The sequence below is a fragment of the Triturus cristatus genome, chromosome 1_2 (assembly GCF_964204655.1).
Source record: "Triturus cristatus chromosome 1_2, aTriCri1.1, whole genome shotgun sequence".
In the NCBI taxonomy this organism is placed as follows: Eukaryota; Metazoa; Chordata; class Amphibia; order Caudata; family Salamandridae; genus Triturus; species Triturus cristatus.
Genome location: NC_140580.1, coordinates 927,323,164 through 927,342,366, shown reverse-complemented (window position 1 = coordinate 927,342,366; position 19,203 = coordinate 927,323,164). Strand labels below are relative to the sequence as shown.

At 41.5% G+C, this 19,203-nt stretch overlaps 1 protein-coding gene across 1 annotated transcript in view; it reads right to left on the bottom strand.

The window, feature by feature from the left end:
* Positions 1-9,253: 9,253 nt before the first annotated feature.
* Positions 9,254-19,203, bottom strand: part of PEX14 (peroxisomal biogenesis factor 14) — a 377,016-nt gene continuing 367,066 nt past the window's right edge. The window contains exons 8-9 of the mRNA XM_085609840.1: positions 11,109-11,200; positions 9,254-10,333 (exon numbers count right to left, since the gene is read on the bottom strand). Of these exons, the coding sequence (XP_085465966.1) occupies positions 9,871-10,333; positions 11,109-11,200 (555 nt within the window). The 3' untranslated portion in view covers positions 9,254-9,870. The remainder of the gene's footprint in view (positions 10,334-11,108; positions 11,201-19,203) is intronic.

The following is a 19,203-nucleotide window of genomic DNA, read 5'->3' as shown; positions in this document are numbered from 1 at the left end:
TGCTGAAGTTGGCTCTGAAGCCCGATTGACTGGGGTGAAGAAGATTATTGGCCTCTACAAAGTTTGTGATGACTTCATTCACATATTTCTCCAGTACTTTGGAGAAAAAGGGCAGGAGGGAGATAGGCCTATAATTACTGATCACCTCAGGGTCTGCCGTAGTTTTTTTTAAAAGAGCGAGGATTTTAGCGCTTTTCCAAATTTGAGGCATAAGGCCCTCCCGCAATACGGTATTTAAAATTGTATTGACAGCCGGATTAATCACTTCCGCTATGGACGACAAAACTTTAGCCGGACAAGGGTCTGAGGGTGAACCAGACTTGAGGTTTTTCATAAAAGAAAGAGACTGATTGAGACTGATATTCGGAAATTGCAGAAGACGATCCTCCCTGCTGTGGTCAACTACCTCCACCTCAGAGGGTTTAGCCTTAAAAGAGTCCTGAATACCTAGAAGTTTTTCGTGGAAGAAGCTGGCCACCCGCTTGGTCTAGTCGCTATTGGGGATGAACGGGCGGCTAATAGATGAAGGAGACGAGAAACTTTTTACAATAGTGAAAAGTTCTTGACTTTTGTTGGCTGCCTGTTCTATTTTGATGGCAAGGAACGATTTTTTCTCCTCTCGAACTTTCTTATAATGTTCTTTTAGAGCTTGATTATAAATGGCTTTATCTAAGGGACTGTAATGCCTTCGCCATACTCGTTCCAGATGTTTACACGCACTTTTGCTAGTTTTTAGAGTAGTCGTAAACCAGGGAGCTGAGACTCTAGTAAATTTAGCTTTTTTCATAGTAGAGGGGGCAAGTTCCTGCGCCTGCTGATTTAGCGAATCCTCTAGGGAGAGTACATCCTGCTCGGGCTGGCCACTAAGGTGGATAGGGCATTGGCGCAGAGCGCTCTGTATTGCCTCCGGTGAAATAAGGTGGAAAGGTCTAAAACTACTACCGGAAAGATTTTCCCGTAGGGCACGATTTATCCAGTTCCTTCCTTATATTGAAATTTATTAAATAATGGTGCGACCACGTTAAGGCAAGGGGAACCTCAGTTTCAATCTTCATGGAGGAAAAGACCTGGTCTAAAGTGTGTCCTTTATCGTGCGTGGGTGAATTAAGATACGGGATTAGGTTAAAAATGTCCAAGGATTCATACAATTTTATAGTATCTGGATCTCAAACATTATCCATGTGGATATTAAAATCGCCCAGAACCAGGCATTGGCTATCATTGGCAGCAATAAAAGCAGACACCTGGCCAATAGACTCTAGGAACCTTCCTGCCGGGCCCGGAGGAAGGTAAATCAGAGCCCCCGCGATTGACTGATGTGCCGAGACTGTCAAAAAGGAAACCCAAACTCTCCGCACCTTCCAGATCTGGCAGTGATAGGGGAATACAGCTAAGAGAGCTCTTGAAAATTACAGCTAAGCCGCCTCCCCTGCCCGTAGAGCGGTCTTGCCTTAAAATCAGATACCCAGGTGGAATAGAATTGGCGATGGTAGTGTTGGAGGCTTCAGTGAGCCATGTTTCTGTAAAAAAAAAACACATCAGGGTTGAGGTCAACTAGAACATCATATAGTTGAAGCTCGTGTTTCCTCACAAAGCGTGCATTTATTAAAAAAGCTTTTAAATGTTTGCCAATATATTCCTGCAAAGACCTATGTGTGCAGACGGCCGATGTAACATCAGGTGGCCCCAGATTAGATTAAACTACCCAGCTGCAATCTTTGCAGCCGGGAGGGGTCTTACTCCCAGGGACATAATAATGAGGGCTACATGGCGTACACCTGCCAATGTCAAGAAGGCACGGAGAGCTATACTTGATCATAGGTCGATGTTCTGATAGCAGTCCAGCAGCATGTCCGGCCCCGGCCTACTGCGGGACGCTGACGGGCGCAGACTGGCTTGCCTTCGGCGCACCAGCGTCCCACCCGCTGCGCTCTCGCGCAGCGCCCCGCTTAAATAAGGCCAGCGTGAGGGCAACAAAAAACAACTAGACCGCACCATCTAGCAAAAACGGTGGTGGCTGTCAGAACTGTGCAAAAGTCAGGGTTCGATTCCCCCTCCTGCTCCAGTGTACAAATAAAGTTAAATTTCCCACACAGATTAATCACAGGTAAATCACACAAAAGTTAAAAGATTAAAAAATTCTTCCAATTTAAAAGCAGGTCAGAGCACTAAGAGCACTACAAAAGCAATTGTGATTTGCAGCGAAGTACAGCGAGGTGAAGCGCTAAACTTGTCAGTTTCGGGTCTCCGTATACAAGTTAAATATAATGTGCAAAACCACCCAGTGCCGAAGAATGAAATCAGACATCACGCAATACTTACTGTACCCGGGGTCACTCCAGAGGAAATAGTTACAATCTTCTTTTAATTAATGAGGACATTATCTGTTCATGGTAAAAAAATTACTCTGAAATCACCTAGAGCGAGGCGTGGTGTAGATGCAAGCCTGATAGGCTGACTGGACAGAGCAAGGATTGGCTCTAGCTGACTTAGCGGCTACACAAGGGATATTGAAGTGAACTTTTCAATACACAGTTAATTGAAAGGATCCTGGTAAGTGGATGTAGACAGAGTGGGCTTTCTTTACTTAGACAGTCCAACATTGTCTCTTTTGAAAATCACCTTCAGCGCGGGGTGGGAGGACTGTATGGTTAAACGATGTGGTAAAAGTAATCCAAGATGATGTAGGACAGCTTAGAGTCACATAGATTTTAGTTGTTTTTTTTTAAGATTGAAGGAACCATACACTAAACAGGCAAAGGAGTACTGTACACATGTTAACAACTGAGGTAAATAACACAAAAGTGCAAATATTCCATAATCGCATTTAAAATATTAGCTAAAAGTACTATATACACAAACAAACAGGCTAGGCCTTTAGAGTAATTACTCAAATAATCACAGTTTCAAATGTTTACAGAAAAGACATCCTGGAGTGAAGAGGATTCCAAACCCTTATGTCCTTGACTGAATGTGCAGGCAACATTTCGTCTTCAGAAATCCAGGGACTTCACTGGTTCGTTCTACAAGGTCCTTACAGTTCCCTGGACTGGTAAATTCTAGGGCAAATATGAAGGAGCAGTTAAACACAGAGCTAGTTCAAGTAACACTAAACCCAAGCAGGAAGTGGGGGAGCCCATGTAACGGTGCTTTAGTTAAATGTCACTGACCTGATCACAAGCCCAACTGCAAAGGCAGTGTTCATGGAAGGTTCTCCTAAGGCACAGAAGTACACAGGCCTGTGCCACTGCAGATCTATCTTCAAAATAAAATATGTGGCACGATCATTCTCCCCTTGCTCAGATAATGTCTGCAATGCACACAGAGGGAGCGCGGGCATGGCAACCAGGATGCACCAGGCAAAGACAAAGCCGTACCAATCTTGCTCAATAGGTAACACCCATTGAAAGGCCCATGGACAGTGCCCATATAATGTACCTCAGCAGCTAACAATCCAACACCACATTCAGACCATGACATTCTCCTCCACAAGCTAGAGAGATTACATTTGGACAGTACGGAAGAGGTGCAATTATTTCTTGATAATTGTTAAACCAGGTGAAAACAGGATGAATTTGTTCTGAGGCAACCAATTATTTTGCACGGTGCCTCAAAGATCTGTGTGATCACCTATTCTCAACAACCAGATATACAACAGGATACTGGATGAGCTTGAAAGTTGGCATACCTTCATGGAGCACCTCAAACATGTCCTATATCAGATTGTTCTTGATTGGCTTTGCCTAAACTACTCACAAACGTAGATCCTATTGTTGGAATCTGTTAATCTCTTGTTGCTCAAGTTCAACTGGAACACATCTATGGATCCCCCTCGGTCACCAGTCAACTCAGCCCACGACTTACAGGTCATCTTTAGCATCTTTAGCTTTCATTTGTACACAACATGAACAACATAACAGAAAATAATGGATTGGTCTATTCATGGTCATTCTGCCAACGTTCTGAAAGAAGTAGTAGAAGGTATTTTGTCTTAAGATGGAAAAGGCCTGCTTCGAAAGATCTGACCATTTTATTACACAATAAAGAAACATGATGTAACTCAAACTTACATGCACTGTCCACAAAACCACCGAACACCCCACCCCCCGAAAGCACCATAATTAATATGAAAAAATGAGACCTGCTATTTTTTTCTACAAGTAAGGAATGTATCAGTACAAAAAGGCTCTCGTTGCTTTTGGTTTGTGAAGAGAAACATCCCATTGTTGGAGAGGTAACGTACACAAAGAAGTTTTAAATGAGATTCAGAACAGGCAGAGACAACTTTCTCAAAGACATAGCTGCTATAGAATACTGTATAAGGGTCTTAAACAGGAGTCATTTTGTTAACCTTTCTTGAAAAAGTTATGATCTCATAAGGCTACCTTCCATCATAGATGTTGAACTCTACAATTGAACATTAGGTAAAGACAGTAGAACCCTTGAATGCAGAAACAAGTATAATTAACACTTCAGAAAAAATACCTAATTTTGAAAAGGGGAAAATAACTTTGTGGACACTCAGAGGAGACGTTTTTATCATTAGGATGGCACAAAAAGTTGCCTTATAACAAAGTTATCAACCAGTTATTAGAACACAAAGCAAAGGATTCATCTAAGAACAGTTGAAGTTCTACTTTGTACCAAAAGGTGAGGTTAACCATACAGCTTTGTCCAAATAAAATATACAGGTGATCTTACTGCCGGAATCCGAACATCCTTGAGGAAGAAATACTTCGTTTGATTAAAAAAAAAGTAAATTTATGTTTGAAAGCAAATGTATTTGTCCAAAAGCCAAGAATCCACAAGTCCAACTGCTAGTGTTTTTAATGGAGGGTAGAGGGGAAGGTACAGGAGATGAATGCAGTCTTGAATCCAGGACAGGAATTCTAAGCTACCTGAAACCTGTTTGTATTAACCTGGAGAACAGAAGAAAAAAAGTACTGAAACCTTCATTAGTATGGCCAAGCCAGTGTGACTAGAGAACACACATTCCTAGTCTTAGGGCTACAGAATCATTTTTGGCAGATGAACATTTAGAAAATCAAAAATTAAAAATGTGAAATCCTCAACAGGACTTCTTCCTTGGTGATGGAAATTGGATATATGGGCGAAAAGCCTGAGCACTTTGCAAATGAAGAAATTGCAGACTCCTGTTTGCCTATGGTTGTTATAGACCTTCAACAAAGTTGAGGAATCCTCAATAACCTTATAGAAATAATCTACTGTAGTTGTTCATTCCTATGTGTAACATGAATTTTTGTGAAATTGAAGCCAACGGCCAACAGCTGTGTGATTAAATGTGAAGTCTCAGATACAGCCTGTAAGCGGTTACTCCCTTTCTGTTAAGAAAATAAATGGTGGACCTCAGACCCTGCTTTACACCATACTGCTTGTAATGTAATCAGATAGAGGTAAAGATTGATGTTTATATGGACAGGTCCTACCTTCCGCTTGCTGTGGAGGGGAAGTTGTCAATCTTTCTCCCTGCGTCCACTCTCTCGCCTCCTTTCTTTCTCAAACCAAGTTTGCTGAGTTAACAATAGACTTTTGAGGACAATTCCAGGCATTGCACGAGAGTCGAATGGGAAAGGTTGAAGATGGAGAAAAGTTCTCTTTAGTATGCTTTTTCATTTGTGATACAGAAAAAATGTGACTTAAAAGGGATACGGCCCATCCTTCAAACCTTTGGATACCTGGGACTTCCGAATTATTAAAAAGCTCCAATCGGTTAAGCGTGCTGCTGCACATGAGAAATAAAAGGCAACAGCGATCAGAACATATAAGACAAAACCAATTAGATTCAGGTTTGCATTACAAAGAAGAGTAACTATACTAGGAACATAAATAGTTTGAATCTTTCGAGTACTGAAACCTCTGCATCAGAAAGGTTGTGAAGTTGGGAAAACTGATCTAGTGCAGCCGATTAATAAAAACATCAGAACCGTTCAATATGAGCTTTGCTTAGGAATGCAAGAACTCCAGTTTGGAAAGGCAAAAAGTTCACACCAGGAGAGAAGTTACAGAAGAGTCTGAATTTCAGAGAAAAATTCCAAGAGGGTGCATCAACTAGCCCTCTAGGATACTACATTGTCAATGTACGTTATATGAATCTGGGTAAATTTGCAATTGCAGATATGTTTACTCACTGGAGACAGAATAGTGATGTTGACACACACTTCTGAGAAACGTATGAGAACAAAAGAGGCAAAATGACACTTGATACCAATAGAGAAACGGGTGTGTTTTCAGAGGCAGAAAAATGAATACTGCACAAGGTTCAAAAATTAAAAAGTTGTACCTTTTTTAAAAAAAGGTTCAGCTATGAACACTTTTGCAGATCTGCACCCATTTTGGATAGATTAGAGTGTCCAATTATCACGGTTAATTTTTGGAAATGTATTAATTATATTGCGACAGGAAGAGCTGGTTTCTTCTACCCTTTAACGTGCTACCCTGTGATCAAATGCTTCATGAAAAAAAGTGCCTTAACCTTTAAAAGGCTCGAATTGGTAAGAAAAACAAGAAAGATTACATTCCCGAACGGCAGATAAGCTGTAGAAAGTACTCAGTTGCTAACCAAACTGTGTACCTATATGCAGGTCAGTTGACAATGGGGATAATTTTAGTTCTAGTTAGCAACAGTTATAAAGGGAGTGGTTTCAGAGGAATAGAACCTGAAGGATTCTGCATAACACCCATCTCTTGGAAGCGAGGGGATCTTGAAGAAAACACTTTCACTGAACTTTGTTGCACATCATTGCAAAAAACGTTCCACAGGTGGAAACTTTGAAAACTATATTTAAAAAACAAACTGTATTACAGTAATAAAGATTCAGGTGCCACAGTGACATCAAGAAAACAGAACACAAAATTCAGCTTGATTGTACGCAATCCAGTGTCATTAAGCTAAGTTCGCTAATTACAAATACCTATACATACATTTCCATGCGTATTCAAAAACCAATAAATGACCATCCAGGTCTAAAAACTAATTTTGGTTTTCTTTGGCAAAGTTCAGCTTCAGTTTTACTGGGTGATCTCAGATCCTTTAACTAGCCACCAAAAGGAATCCATTAGTTTCTACCATGATAATGCACTTACTTGATATTGTGACAACTCTCAGTCTAAGCAACCACAAAGATATAAGGATCATCATTTGCTGAAAATTATCATTTTAAAGGCCGTTAATCTGGGCCACTGGAACTATGTGCTATTGCAGCCGTGGCGTTTTCCAACACATTTTGGATTTGCCACATAACATCATCTGCTGCGTAATGTGCATTTGTTCATAAAAAGCTATTTGTTTCTAGTTCAAACAAACAAAAGTTATTCAAAACGAGACAACATGTGTGGCTGCACAGTGGAAGACTTTTCTTTATGGTTGACCGGTCATCTTTCTGTTGCTTATTGTTGTATTTGGGTGTCAGACTGTTACTAAAGTGGTGTAACCTTTGCCTAGACAGTGTTAACATGTACAAATGACATAATGAGGCAACTACCATCACAATATGTCCTGCATTATGCTGCATACATTTTCTTTTCTTGCTGCATAATTTAGTAAATACTGCTGCATAATTTGTGCTCACCCATCACATAATTTCAGGGGTTCTGACCGTAATACAAAAATGTGTAAAATTGTGTTACACTGAGCCAGAAAGGCTTACTAAGACAAAGTCAGAGTGGGGCTGCTTCCCGTGTATTTCCTCCCCCGTGCCACAGATCGCCATTTCACAGGGAGTTGTCTACCAACCATTGCTGTACCAAAACCCCCCTCGACTGTGGGTTTTTACAAGCCTCAGAATGTGATGGTCTTCTACACTTTCCTCTGCTGTAGAACCTGCTGAGTTTTTTTTACATTTAGGACCTACTACCTATGCCCTCTAGTTTAAGAAGGCAAGCCTCATGAAGTCACATTCTTTGATGATAGACCCTACTGTCAGGTCGTTGATGTTGACACCTTCCATACGTGAAGTACTGGCCAATATGCGCAAGGCACCACCAAAGTGGACATCCAAGCACACGAAGACGCCTGAATTCCTGAGTTGCTATCTTCTTCTCAACCTGCCATGTGATATCAAGGGCAGGTAAGCATGGATCAAGGATGGGCAATTCCTTCCCTTGCCTGTTTGCTACTCTTAACTACCTTACCAACAGGATGGGGAACTTCGATGCCTTAACGAAGTCTTGGAATATGTCTCCTCGCAATCGTCACATCAATCAAAAAGGCTTATTGCGAACAGGGAGGATATCCACCCACACCGAGCAAAGGACCATGTTAACTCTATACCTTTGCTCTCTTAGCCATGAAGGTAAGCACCCTAAAACAAGGCCCCGACAGACTGTTCTGTCGAATGAATGGAAAACAAATTCATAGCACACAGGCCATTCAAATTCAACTGGCTTCCGGGAAAAAGTTGTTTTAGATGGGGAAAAAACCATCATGGGAATTAAAACACTTGCTCCATTAAAGATTTTTTGGGGTCAAAAGTGGATGAAAGGAGAAGGGTCCAGTACTTGTGGTACTCAAAATCAAGTGAGTTTAGCCAACTTACCAGTGCATTTTAGGACTGTAGAGTTCCTGTAAACTTACTCTTCCATGAGGAGTGTTCGGTTTGTCCTGCTCAGGTTGCTATTTAAGATCATTTGTATTTATGAATTAAAAAGTAACCACTATTTCCAAATTGGCAGGGTTTCGAAAATACTTTTGTAAAGAGACATGTCTCATTGTAAAAAAGCTTTTCGGGAACCGTGCATAGGTGAAGATATTCTAAATAGTATAAGTGCAAAGGTGAAGATATTCTTAGGTTTATTAATATTCATAGTTACTATGGTTGAGAACTGCTCGCTTAAAAAAACACTGTACCAAAAACCAGAGGCCAGCCACACAACTGTATCTTTGCTTTGTTCGGCGAGAAGCAAACAGTATGGGGTATCCCTGCACTCACAAGCCGCTGCTCTTTGGAACTTAAACGCCCAGCAAACACCTCGGCTTGACTTTGTGCAAGTATAAAAGACTACTATGCTCCTGTGATTCATTCACTAAACCATCCCGGAAGCAGGGCTAAGCAGTGAACGCCATACAAAAATAAAGAAAAAACAGAGAACATTTTCTTTTTTTTAAATGCGTCTACGGCATTTTCCAACCCCAATGACGTAGTTCGCATGCTCCAAAGATACCAAGAACGAGATGTTGACTTTAGATGCAGCTGACCTTCTGTATATACCATACCACAGACACATACGAACCCAGAAGAGTGGAACGCATATTTATTACAATTATATACATTTGTAAATGATTTCAAAAATCTACACATTAGCACATAAACGAGCATGGTGTGTGCATGATGGATGTCAGCATGGGTACCTGCAGATGCGAGTGGGTGTAGGTGAGGTTGGCATGGGCGGGTCTCCCTCAACATCACTGCGTATGCACAAGAAGGACCCCCTCCTTAGAGATTACACTAGCACTTCTCTGATCTCCATGACGTGTATGACTTTTTCCAAGGAATGAAGTTCTTCACATATATCACACTGAAGTTTCCTGCATTAGAAATAATGATGCTGCATATGGCAGCTGGATCTCCAAATGAGAGAAAGTGAGCGGACTTGCCGGGGATGAGAAAGTGCCATGGATAGAGAGGAGTCGATTTGGTGATTTTCCCACATGTAGCAGTCTCCATACGCTCAAAATGTATCACAGGAGCGTGAAGTGGGCCAGACTCTTTTGCTAACTGGACAATCAAACTCTATGAGAGATAAATTAATGGAAATCGCAAATCAAGCAAAAGATTCTGCATCAAGGTGTAATCCAACGGGGCAGCAAGTCCCGTTCTGTGTAAATCCCATGTCGCGCACGCCCTGTACAGCCTAGTCCATCTCATTCTCATTGCTTGCGCCTTCAGGGCGCCGCAGTTTCTCCACTGGCTCATTAATCTGTCCATCACCCCCGCGTCGATCCTCCGTCTGCACCCCAAGGCAGTCTTCCTCATCAACATGGTCAACATCATCATCGTCATCCTCTTCATCTTCTTCGTTCCCACTGTCTCGCTTCTCCTCCCCTCCTTGTACCTCCATTCGCACTTGCCCCTTCACGCCAACCTCAGCTGTGCCCCCCTCCTCCATGCCGCTCAGGAGGTGGCAGTTCATTGGTGCCCCCTCTGGGCTATGGTTTTCCTTAACAGGCGAGGAGGAGTTGGAATCATTACTGACCGGGGAGATGTCACTACTACTATTATGGTTGAGGGCCACAGGGCTGGACACTGTTGAGGACTTGACGGGAATTTGCCACGTAGGGATCTTGGGTGCCGATGGTGAGGGCGGGAACTGTCTTCTGTAAAGATGAGAAAAAATTTAAATGAGGATGAATACATAAGTTGGTTAGGTAGTTTAGGAAAGCCCATTTAAAAACGTATAAAAGGAAGGTTCCAGCTAGATTAAAAATAAATCGATATGGGGCACTGGGAATGACACACAGAAGCCGGGGAAACCTTGTGTGTGTGTATATAGCCAATTGGGGCAGAATTTTGGGCATATGTACAGACGTGCAGGTGGCCCTTAAGTCGTATTACTGCAAACTTGAGACACCTGGTTCTCTGGCTGGTCTGCGACTGTACAATCAAGCTCGGCCTTTAACGAGTTACAGTAAGAGGAAGACACTTCTGCAAAGGTAAAAATGCAAACAGGAGGTTTTTTTTTCAAATAGAATAGGAAAACACGCTACCACTTCTATCTGGGGACATTGTATGCCGTCTTCCGTGACCCTTCATGGCAACAGGGATTAAGCGCAATAATGGTCACACGGGGTACAAGCTCAGCTGCTCCTTAGTCGCTGTGTAACTTTATGTCATCTGCCTACTCTTATCAATGTAGGTCTAAGCACTTCCACCCAAATGGCTGCACAACAGGTTCCTCATGGGAGTGTCTGCAGGGAAACTGATGAAAAAATAGACCCCCTCCCCCCCCAACCATTGTGATGCACTGAATCAGTAGATGCAGTGCTGCCTAACGTAACCAAAAAACAACAAGGGCAGTCACCATCTACCAGCGAGTCATTCTGCATCAGCTAGCCACATGTTCTCACTGCTCCATTCCACCCTCAACCTTACCTGTTCAGAAGCAGTCCTTTGAGTGAGTAGATCTCAGCCTTCAGCTCACTGATGCTCTGAGATTCCAGGATCCAGTTGGTTGAAGAAGAAGTCTGGGAAAGTGGAGGTAGAGACTTGTAAGTTATGGCAATACAATATACTCTCTAGGTAGCCTCAGTCCATGGGTCCCATGGCAGCCCCTACTCATGCCAACAAACTAGGTATAATTTTTATTTTGGACTATAAACTATCCTTCAACTCAGGTGCTGAATCTAACATTGACATGCTTCTTTCACTTGAAGACTGAGGACAATATTTCTTTTCCCTCCTTTGGAAAACGAAAAGGAGACATTACTAGTAGTAATTTCATCTTGCCATGACTACTGCAACTCCATCTGTCTTGGTCTTCTTCAGTATCTCATATGTCAGCTCCAGATTATTACGGTCACTCCTTGTCCTCCCTCGTCATCTAGTATCTGCTCACAGTTGACATCTCTTCACTTGCTTCCCATCCAGAAGGGTCTTTCCTTCAAGGTACTATGGCTGTCTTAAAGACTACTTACAACACTGGACATCTTTATTAGGGAAGGCTTCAGCTCTATATCCCTTCCCATCATATCTGTTCCAATGGCTTCCCACTTTTGTCAATTACCAAATTAAGATGTGCTAATTTAGTGTTCAGACCTTCCAGAACACTGCATCTAAATTAAAGATTTCTTCAAAACCACTGCAAAGAGTTGTAGAACAACTACAAAAGGGGAGGATCAGAAGACAAGAACCCCATCCCCCACATGCACATTCTTGCCTAAAGTGATCCTTCTTAAAACACAAACACTTTAATATGATCTACGGCCTCCTTTACATTAATAGAAAACCTTCATTGTTTATTCTTCCTATACTTTAATTTTTTCAATCTAGAAAATAGATCAAAGTACTGTACTGAGAGCCTGGGCAGTCACAGAGGGAAGCCAGTGCTGTACGTGACTCACATTGGACAGGTGTCCTTTGGGTGTGAATGCATTGATTAGGGTCCAGGAATAAGCAATTGTGTTTTTAGGTCTAGCTTCACCGGTCAGCTGTGTGCAAGACGTACCGTTGTCAGTTGCACAGAGTAGGGATAAGGCTCCACCCAGAGGGCATCCTTTCACCTCATGCTGTTCCAGGAAGTGCTTCTATTGGAATACATGAGGGACTATTTTATAACTGAAAACATTCATTGCTGTGTTTGTCACATTAAATTATTTATATCCTGAATGCAATCTATACAGAAACCAATCATTTGTGCTACTATCTCCCAACACTGGCAAGGCAGTAGGGCCTGCTTTAATTTGAAACAACATTTGAGTATGCACCTATACAAACAGTGTTTTATGAATACCTATACTCGCATGTATTTGCACAATAAGTCCAGACCTTTGGGCTTTGCCAAAGCACAAAAGAAACCTACTGACTTTGCCAAAGCTTGCTATTCCTCGTTGGTGCTGAAGATTCTTTCTGACAAAGGCATTTCAAGAAACTGCTTCTTAAACAAATTTGTTTTTGTAATTTTTTTTTTGTGCCCTCTTTCTGAGGTGTGCCAAGGTGACAAGGCAGTTCACCCACCATGCGCAAAAGCACCTTTTTTTCAGTTAGAGTTACGAATTGCTACCTAGGTCAGAAAATTAAAAATGCATCAGAATGCAAAGGGTATATTTATTATGAAATATGTATGGAGAGTCAAGTGAGTAAGATACAGACTCTTATGGCCTCTGTGGGAGCTTTGATGACCAATGCCACCTTTCTTGAGTGCCAAAGTGTTAGCGAAACTGCTCATACAGTAGCATCCTTCACATTTGGTCACAACTGACGAGTCCCCACAAAGAGCACTCATATGCATGATCTCATTGATGGACCACTAAAGAAAATCCAGTATCCAAACTGCAAAGTTAGCTCTGTTATAGGCTAAAGAACGTGTGGGGTCCTGCTGTTGTTGAAGCACACCCTACTCTGGTCTCTAAAAATTGTCCGTTGTACTAGCTTATATTCTAACACCGTCCCTATTTGTGAAACCCAGGCCCCCAAAACTGATATCTTACAAATCAAATCGATCATTATAGATGCTCTCGCCATGAAGGTGTTCTACATGTCAGACTGGAGTGAATGGTTTTCCATTAATACCCAAGATCATGCAGATAGCCTGATAGACTCCCTTTGCACGCATCCATATACTTATGTTCTTTTAATACTATCCCTACAGGAAGAGCCGCCCCTTCAACCATCATAGCGGCTTTACCTTTATAATTAAGGCATAGCCAAGTTTTTATCTGCATTTCTGTCATCACTCTCATTTCATAATGCTTCCAGAGTCCATCCACTTCATTCTTCATTATCAGGATATCTCAGCGAGTGAGACCGACAAAATAGCAAAGGTATTCTTCATTATTTAAAATTCGGTCAACTGAAGATAAAATGTTCTTGTGTTGCTAGTCGTTCAACCAAAACTTCCACTCATCGATCTCCCAAATTTTGTCCCTGGAATTTTGGTGCAATCTTTATTGCATGTGGAATGCAGGTTTGATTTTGATCAATGCATGTACAGTAGACCAGTGTAGTAAATGACTGGAGGATGCTGGCAAGGACTGTTTTTATCCAGAAACCTTGTTATTTTATTGTCTATTACTGTCTTGTTTCAGAATGCTGCTAATTAAGGTAGCACACAGCATGCCATCAAATGTCTATAGAATGCATGACCTTTAACTGTTTTAGTTTAAAATAACAAGGGCCCAATGTTCTAAGCCATTTTGCAGTAAAATAAAGTCTGAAGTTCACAAAATCACAGACCGAGAGCAAAAGAGTAAGTTGCAATCCACAAATGACAAATTGTGGGTCAAAAATTACTTTTGGCAAAAATACCCTAAGCAACTGATGGCTGGGTTCAAACTGGAATGGCATGGGGAGCAAAAACATGATGGATTTAGGCCTAGATCTCTGTACTGGGGTGAATGTATGACATTGTTCTGCATTCTGTCCATTAATTGTTCTTTTTGCATGCAATTTGGAAGGATGCGGGCGTAAAAGGGACTCCCCCTTCTCCTACTAACAAATTCCAATGGAATGTACGAGTGGTTTACATAATTTCAGCCGCAAACCACTGATTTGATACCAACTCCTTGAAGGAGATGATATCCTATTTTCAAAGTAGAAGCTTCCCTTGGACACCTTCCACCTAGTGAATATGCCCATTTTGCATTGTGTGAGAGGTTATGCGAGTAGGGCAATGATTCAGGGGATAACTCCATGCTACCCAGACCTCTTTCCCCAGACGTTAAGAAGCACAGCTCTATTGTCACCTTCAGGCCCCGATCTCTTCATTTGAAGCCATTTGCAGGGAGTCGAAGAAAAGACTCCTGCCTCATAAATATTAATGAGGCGGGAGTCGTTTTGTGACCCCACCTTGCTACAACGGACCCAAGTTGTCATTCTGTATTGCATGCTTAGATTCAGTTTATATATAACAATAAGCTTTTTAAGCAATCAATTTTATATCGTTTTTTTTTTTTTTAATTTTTATTTAAGGATTTAAGGATTTTATCACCCCATCTGAGTTCGGCAGGACACATTACATAATAATCCGCATTTTTTAATACCCTATACATTAATATTTCCTTAAGTCTTTAAACAATATATACATAATTTCTACATTATATACACAGCACAATATCTATCAAATATACTAATTTGCAGAGCATTCTTTCCACTTAGTTATGGGCTCCCATATTTGTCTACCTAATCTCCTTCCCTTTTTCCCCTTCCTTGCATAGATTGCCATCTCCAAATTATAAATCTGTGTTAACCTAGCTAACCATTGATGAAAAGTCGGGGGTAGGGTTGTTAACCATTCCGCAGCAATACATAATCTCAAAGTTGCCATAGCAATAAATATAAAACAATCAAAATCAGGTTGCCTGCCTCCGTCATTGACTCCTAGCAATATTATCACTGGTGTTAAACTACATTCAATTCCTAATGACCTAGAGAAGAAGATCTCAATATCTCTCTGTATTTTTTGCATATGCGGGCATGTAGCAAAAATATGAACAATATCAGCCTCTAAACTTCCGCATCTCGGGCAATTAATGCCTGTTGTCCCTCCCCATTGCGCTATTCTAGCAGGCGTATAATACAATCTGTACAAAGTTTTATAGTGTTGTGCCTGAAGGGCCGCAGAACATAATATATTCTGTCCCATTTCTAATGAATCAAAGAAAGTTTCTTTGCCTACATCTAGCTTATTTGTCCATTTTTCCGCCCATTTTTCTAAATCATCCTGCTTAGATTCTATCAGTTCCGAATATAATCTTCTAATTGTACAGTCAGTTCCTGCCTGGATAATCTCCATAATTGAGTTTTTCTTAAACCCTACAGGCCCTCCCTTCTTTGTTTCGATATAGCTTCTAACTTGTAAATATTTAAAAAAAATCTCTTGAATCCAATCCAAATTTTCGTTGTAATTCCATGAACTGCATTATTTTCCCTTGCCCATCAATAATATCACCAATCTTATTTATGCCCTTCCTTCCCCATTCTTTAAACACAGCATCAGAGAAAATTTCTTGAGGAAAGGAGGGATTCTGTCCCATTCTTGTGTATCGATTATATCTCCCAAGCCCGAATTTCTTTGTGAACGCTTTCCATATACATAGTGCTGCCGTAACTGTCTTAAATCTAGTTCTTTTAAAATAACTCGAGTCCATCTGCTTCAGAAACGCATTTTCTGATACATCTCCTAATACTAGGCCATATATAACAGTTGTACTGAGAGATCCTTGTCCCTCAAATTCTGCCCCCCCCCAATAAGACCTGACATATATTGCAGGGCAGCTGCCCAGTAATATAGTTTTAAGTCGGGTAACGCCCATCCCCCCCTAGATCGTGGAAGTGCCATGAATCTCAATGCCCTCTTCGTCTTACCCTTAGCCCAAATAAATCTATTTACGAGATTCTCTAAAACTTTAAACCACTTGTCCTCAAACATTAAAGGGATTGCTCTAAATATATATAAAAATTTTGGGAGGATCAGCATTTTAATAATGTTTGTGCGTCCCATAATAGAAAGATGCAGATTGTGCAGCCTGTCCAAATCTTTTCTCACCTTCGAAATTATTGGGGCGATATTCATTTCAACAAGAGTTTCTAGGGCAGAAGTAATATTTACACCCAGGTAGAGACCGGAGTCCACCACTCTATGATCCAGGCAGTGCACAAACTGATTCTTAATTATTTGAGTTTTAGAGCTATTCAACGCGTAGCCCGATAATCGTCCAAAATTTTTAGCCTCAATCTCAATCTGTTCTATTGCCTCTGTTGGGTTTGGTGTTATAACCGCAACGTCATCGGCATATGCTAATATCTTACATTGTCCCAGACGTGTGGTTACTGGGGCGATTCTTTCGTTTATCTCAAGCCTGCGAATTAGCGGATCCATATACATCGCAAATAGCAACGGTGAACAGGGACAGCCCTGTCGTGTTCCCCGTTTTATCTTTACCAGAGTGGTGTTGCCAGCATTAACTCTAATTGATGCTACCGGATTTATATACAGAGCCTGTAGTGCCCTGACGAATCCTTCCCTAAACCCTACTTTCTTTAAAGTATGCCAGAGATAGTTCCAGGAGACGCGATCGAAGGCTTTCTCTGCGTCTAAGAGCATAGCCGCAACCGGTTCTCCTGTAACTTCTCCAATATCAAATAATGTAATGACTGTCCGCGTGTGATGAGTAGTACTCCTACCGGGTATGAATCCATGTTGGTTATCACTGATGAGGGTATGTATTAAACTAGCAAATCTCGTAGCTAGTACCTTTGAGTATATTTTAGTGTCGGCGTTCATTAAAGTTATCGGCCTATACGAGCCTGGTTCGATAGTTGGTTTCCCTTTCTTCAGAATTATCACAATATCCGCACCTCCCCATGACGCCGGTATAGAAACTCCTTTTTGCGCCATCTGCACTGTCAACAGAAAATCACTACTTATCTCATTCCAGAATACCTTGTAAAATTCAATCGGAATTTGATCCGGGCCTGCTGCTTTGCCTGAGGGAAGATTCTGAACAGCTGTTATAACTTCTAATTTATCTATGGGCATCTCTAAAGTCTCAGCGTCGCTTTCATTCAATGTTGGTGCTAGTATCTCCCCTAAATATTTATCAATTGCCTGATCCTCTTTACCAGATTGCTCATCATATAGATTTGCGTAAAACTGCCTGAATACTTCACGAATCTCATCAGTATCTGTATGGAGCCTACCCATACTGTCTCTAATTTCCCTAACTTCCCCTGTAGCCACCTTCTGCCTAGTGCGTATGGCTAGTGTACGTCCCACTCTCTCGCTAAACTCATGACATCTCTCTCTATTTGCCAGATAGATCTTAGCGGCCCTGTCTGCCACACTTTCTTCTGCTCGCAGTTTTGCCCTGGCAAGCTTAATTAGAGCTTGTTCAGGTACTTCCCCCATCAAAGTACATTGCTCTAACTCCTTATCGGCATCTAAAAGCAGTTTAGTCAGGGCTGAATTCCTCAAGTTCTCCTGCTTTCTTTTATACATACTGTAGCTAAGAGTCTCTCCCCGAGCACCAGCCTTAAAGGCATCCCACACCATCCCTGTTGCCGCTGTCCCCCTAATAAACTCAAAAAATGTAATTATCCAATGTTTCATATGCTGAATATATTGTTCATCAGTAAGTAGACCTCTTTCAAATGTCCATACTCTCTCCTTCCGGGTCGCAGCTTTCATAGCAAAACTTAAAATCAAGGGGCTATGATCCGAGAATAGTCTAGGGGATCTTTCAATCTCTATGCTAGGGATCAATGAGTTAGTTACAAAGTAGTAATCCAGCCTTACATGGACCCTATGCGGAACTGAGTAATATGTATATCCCGCATCATCTGGTCTTAAACGCGCCCATACATCTGTTAAAGCATTATTTTGAGCAAGGCTGGATAAAGCTTGACAAACTCTTTTTTCCCTACCCTTATAAGCCCCTGGCGCCAATCCATCTACCCCGTTAATATTAAAATCCCCAGCTAAGATAATACACGGTGCCCAAGTAGCTAATTCCACATCCAAATATTCAAATATCCCTGGGTCGTCATCATTTGAACCATAAATCGACCCCAGCGTAATCCATTGTCCACTAAATAAACATTCAATCATTGCCCATCGGCCCCATTGATCCTCTAGCTTTCTCCTTATAGTTACATCTTTTTTCCTTGATAAGATAGCCACACCTCTAATTTTTGCCCCTTGTTTGGAGTATGCTAATACATGATAACCCAACTGGCCAAGGAGGTGCCCTTGTGATCCCATTATATGCGTTTCTTGTAAGAGAACAAAATCCACATTCATCCTCTTTAGTACTTGTGCAATTGCCTGTCTCTTGCGGTAATCATTTAGACCACATACGTTCCATGTAACAAATCGAATACTCATTAAATTTCTGTTACTTGACTGAGCCAATTAATCCTACTATTTTCTTTAAAATTTTCCTCAAATTTAGTACTTAGCTGCACTCCTTTTTTCCAAATGTATGTCTTCAAGCCATCCATCTCTGCCTCTCCTTTTTCCCCATGATATTGTGTTGGTACATTCTCCCAATGTGTCTTGCCCTGTACCCATGCTCCCCCAACCCCCCCAACCCTCCCTCGTAGACCCCTCCCTGTGAGCCCACCCCCCCTTACTGGCAAATAGGTCAATCCTGACCTATGCGTGTCCATGCGCTCGCATTTCGCAAACCCCCCCCCCCCCCCCCGCTCCCCGTCTACTCTCTTCTTCCTCAGACTTTATACTACTGGTTATGACTTTACCTTACATTTCAACAATTATAACCACAAAACATACTATTCTCTTCCTGAATTCTTGAAAACTAACGCTTTCCAGCTATACACCCGCTTAATCTAATCTTACTTCGTTTTGCTGCCTGCATGTCCTTCCTGGCCCTTAGACAATTTTATTTCGTTAAGGTATTCTTGGGCTTGTATTTCAGAATGAAATACTTTAAACTGGCCCCCAGATCATACTTTCAAACGAGATGGAAACATCAGATAAGCTTCATGCCCTAAAGTTTGGAAAGGTGTAATG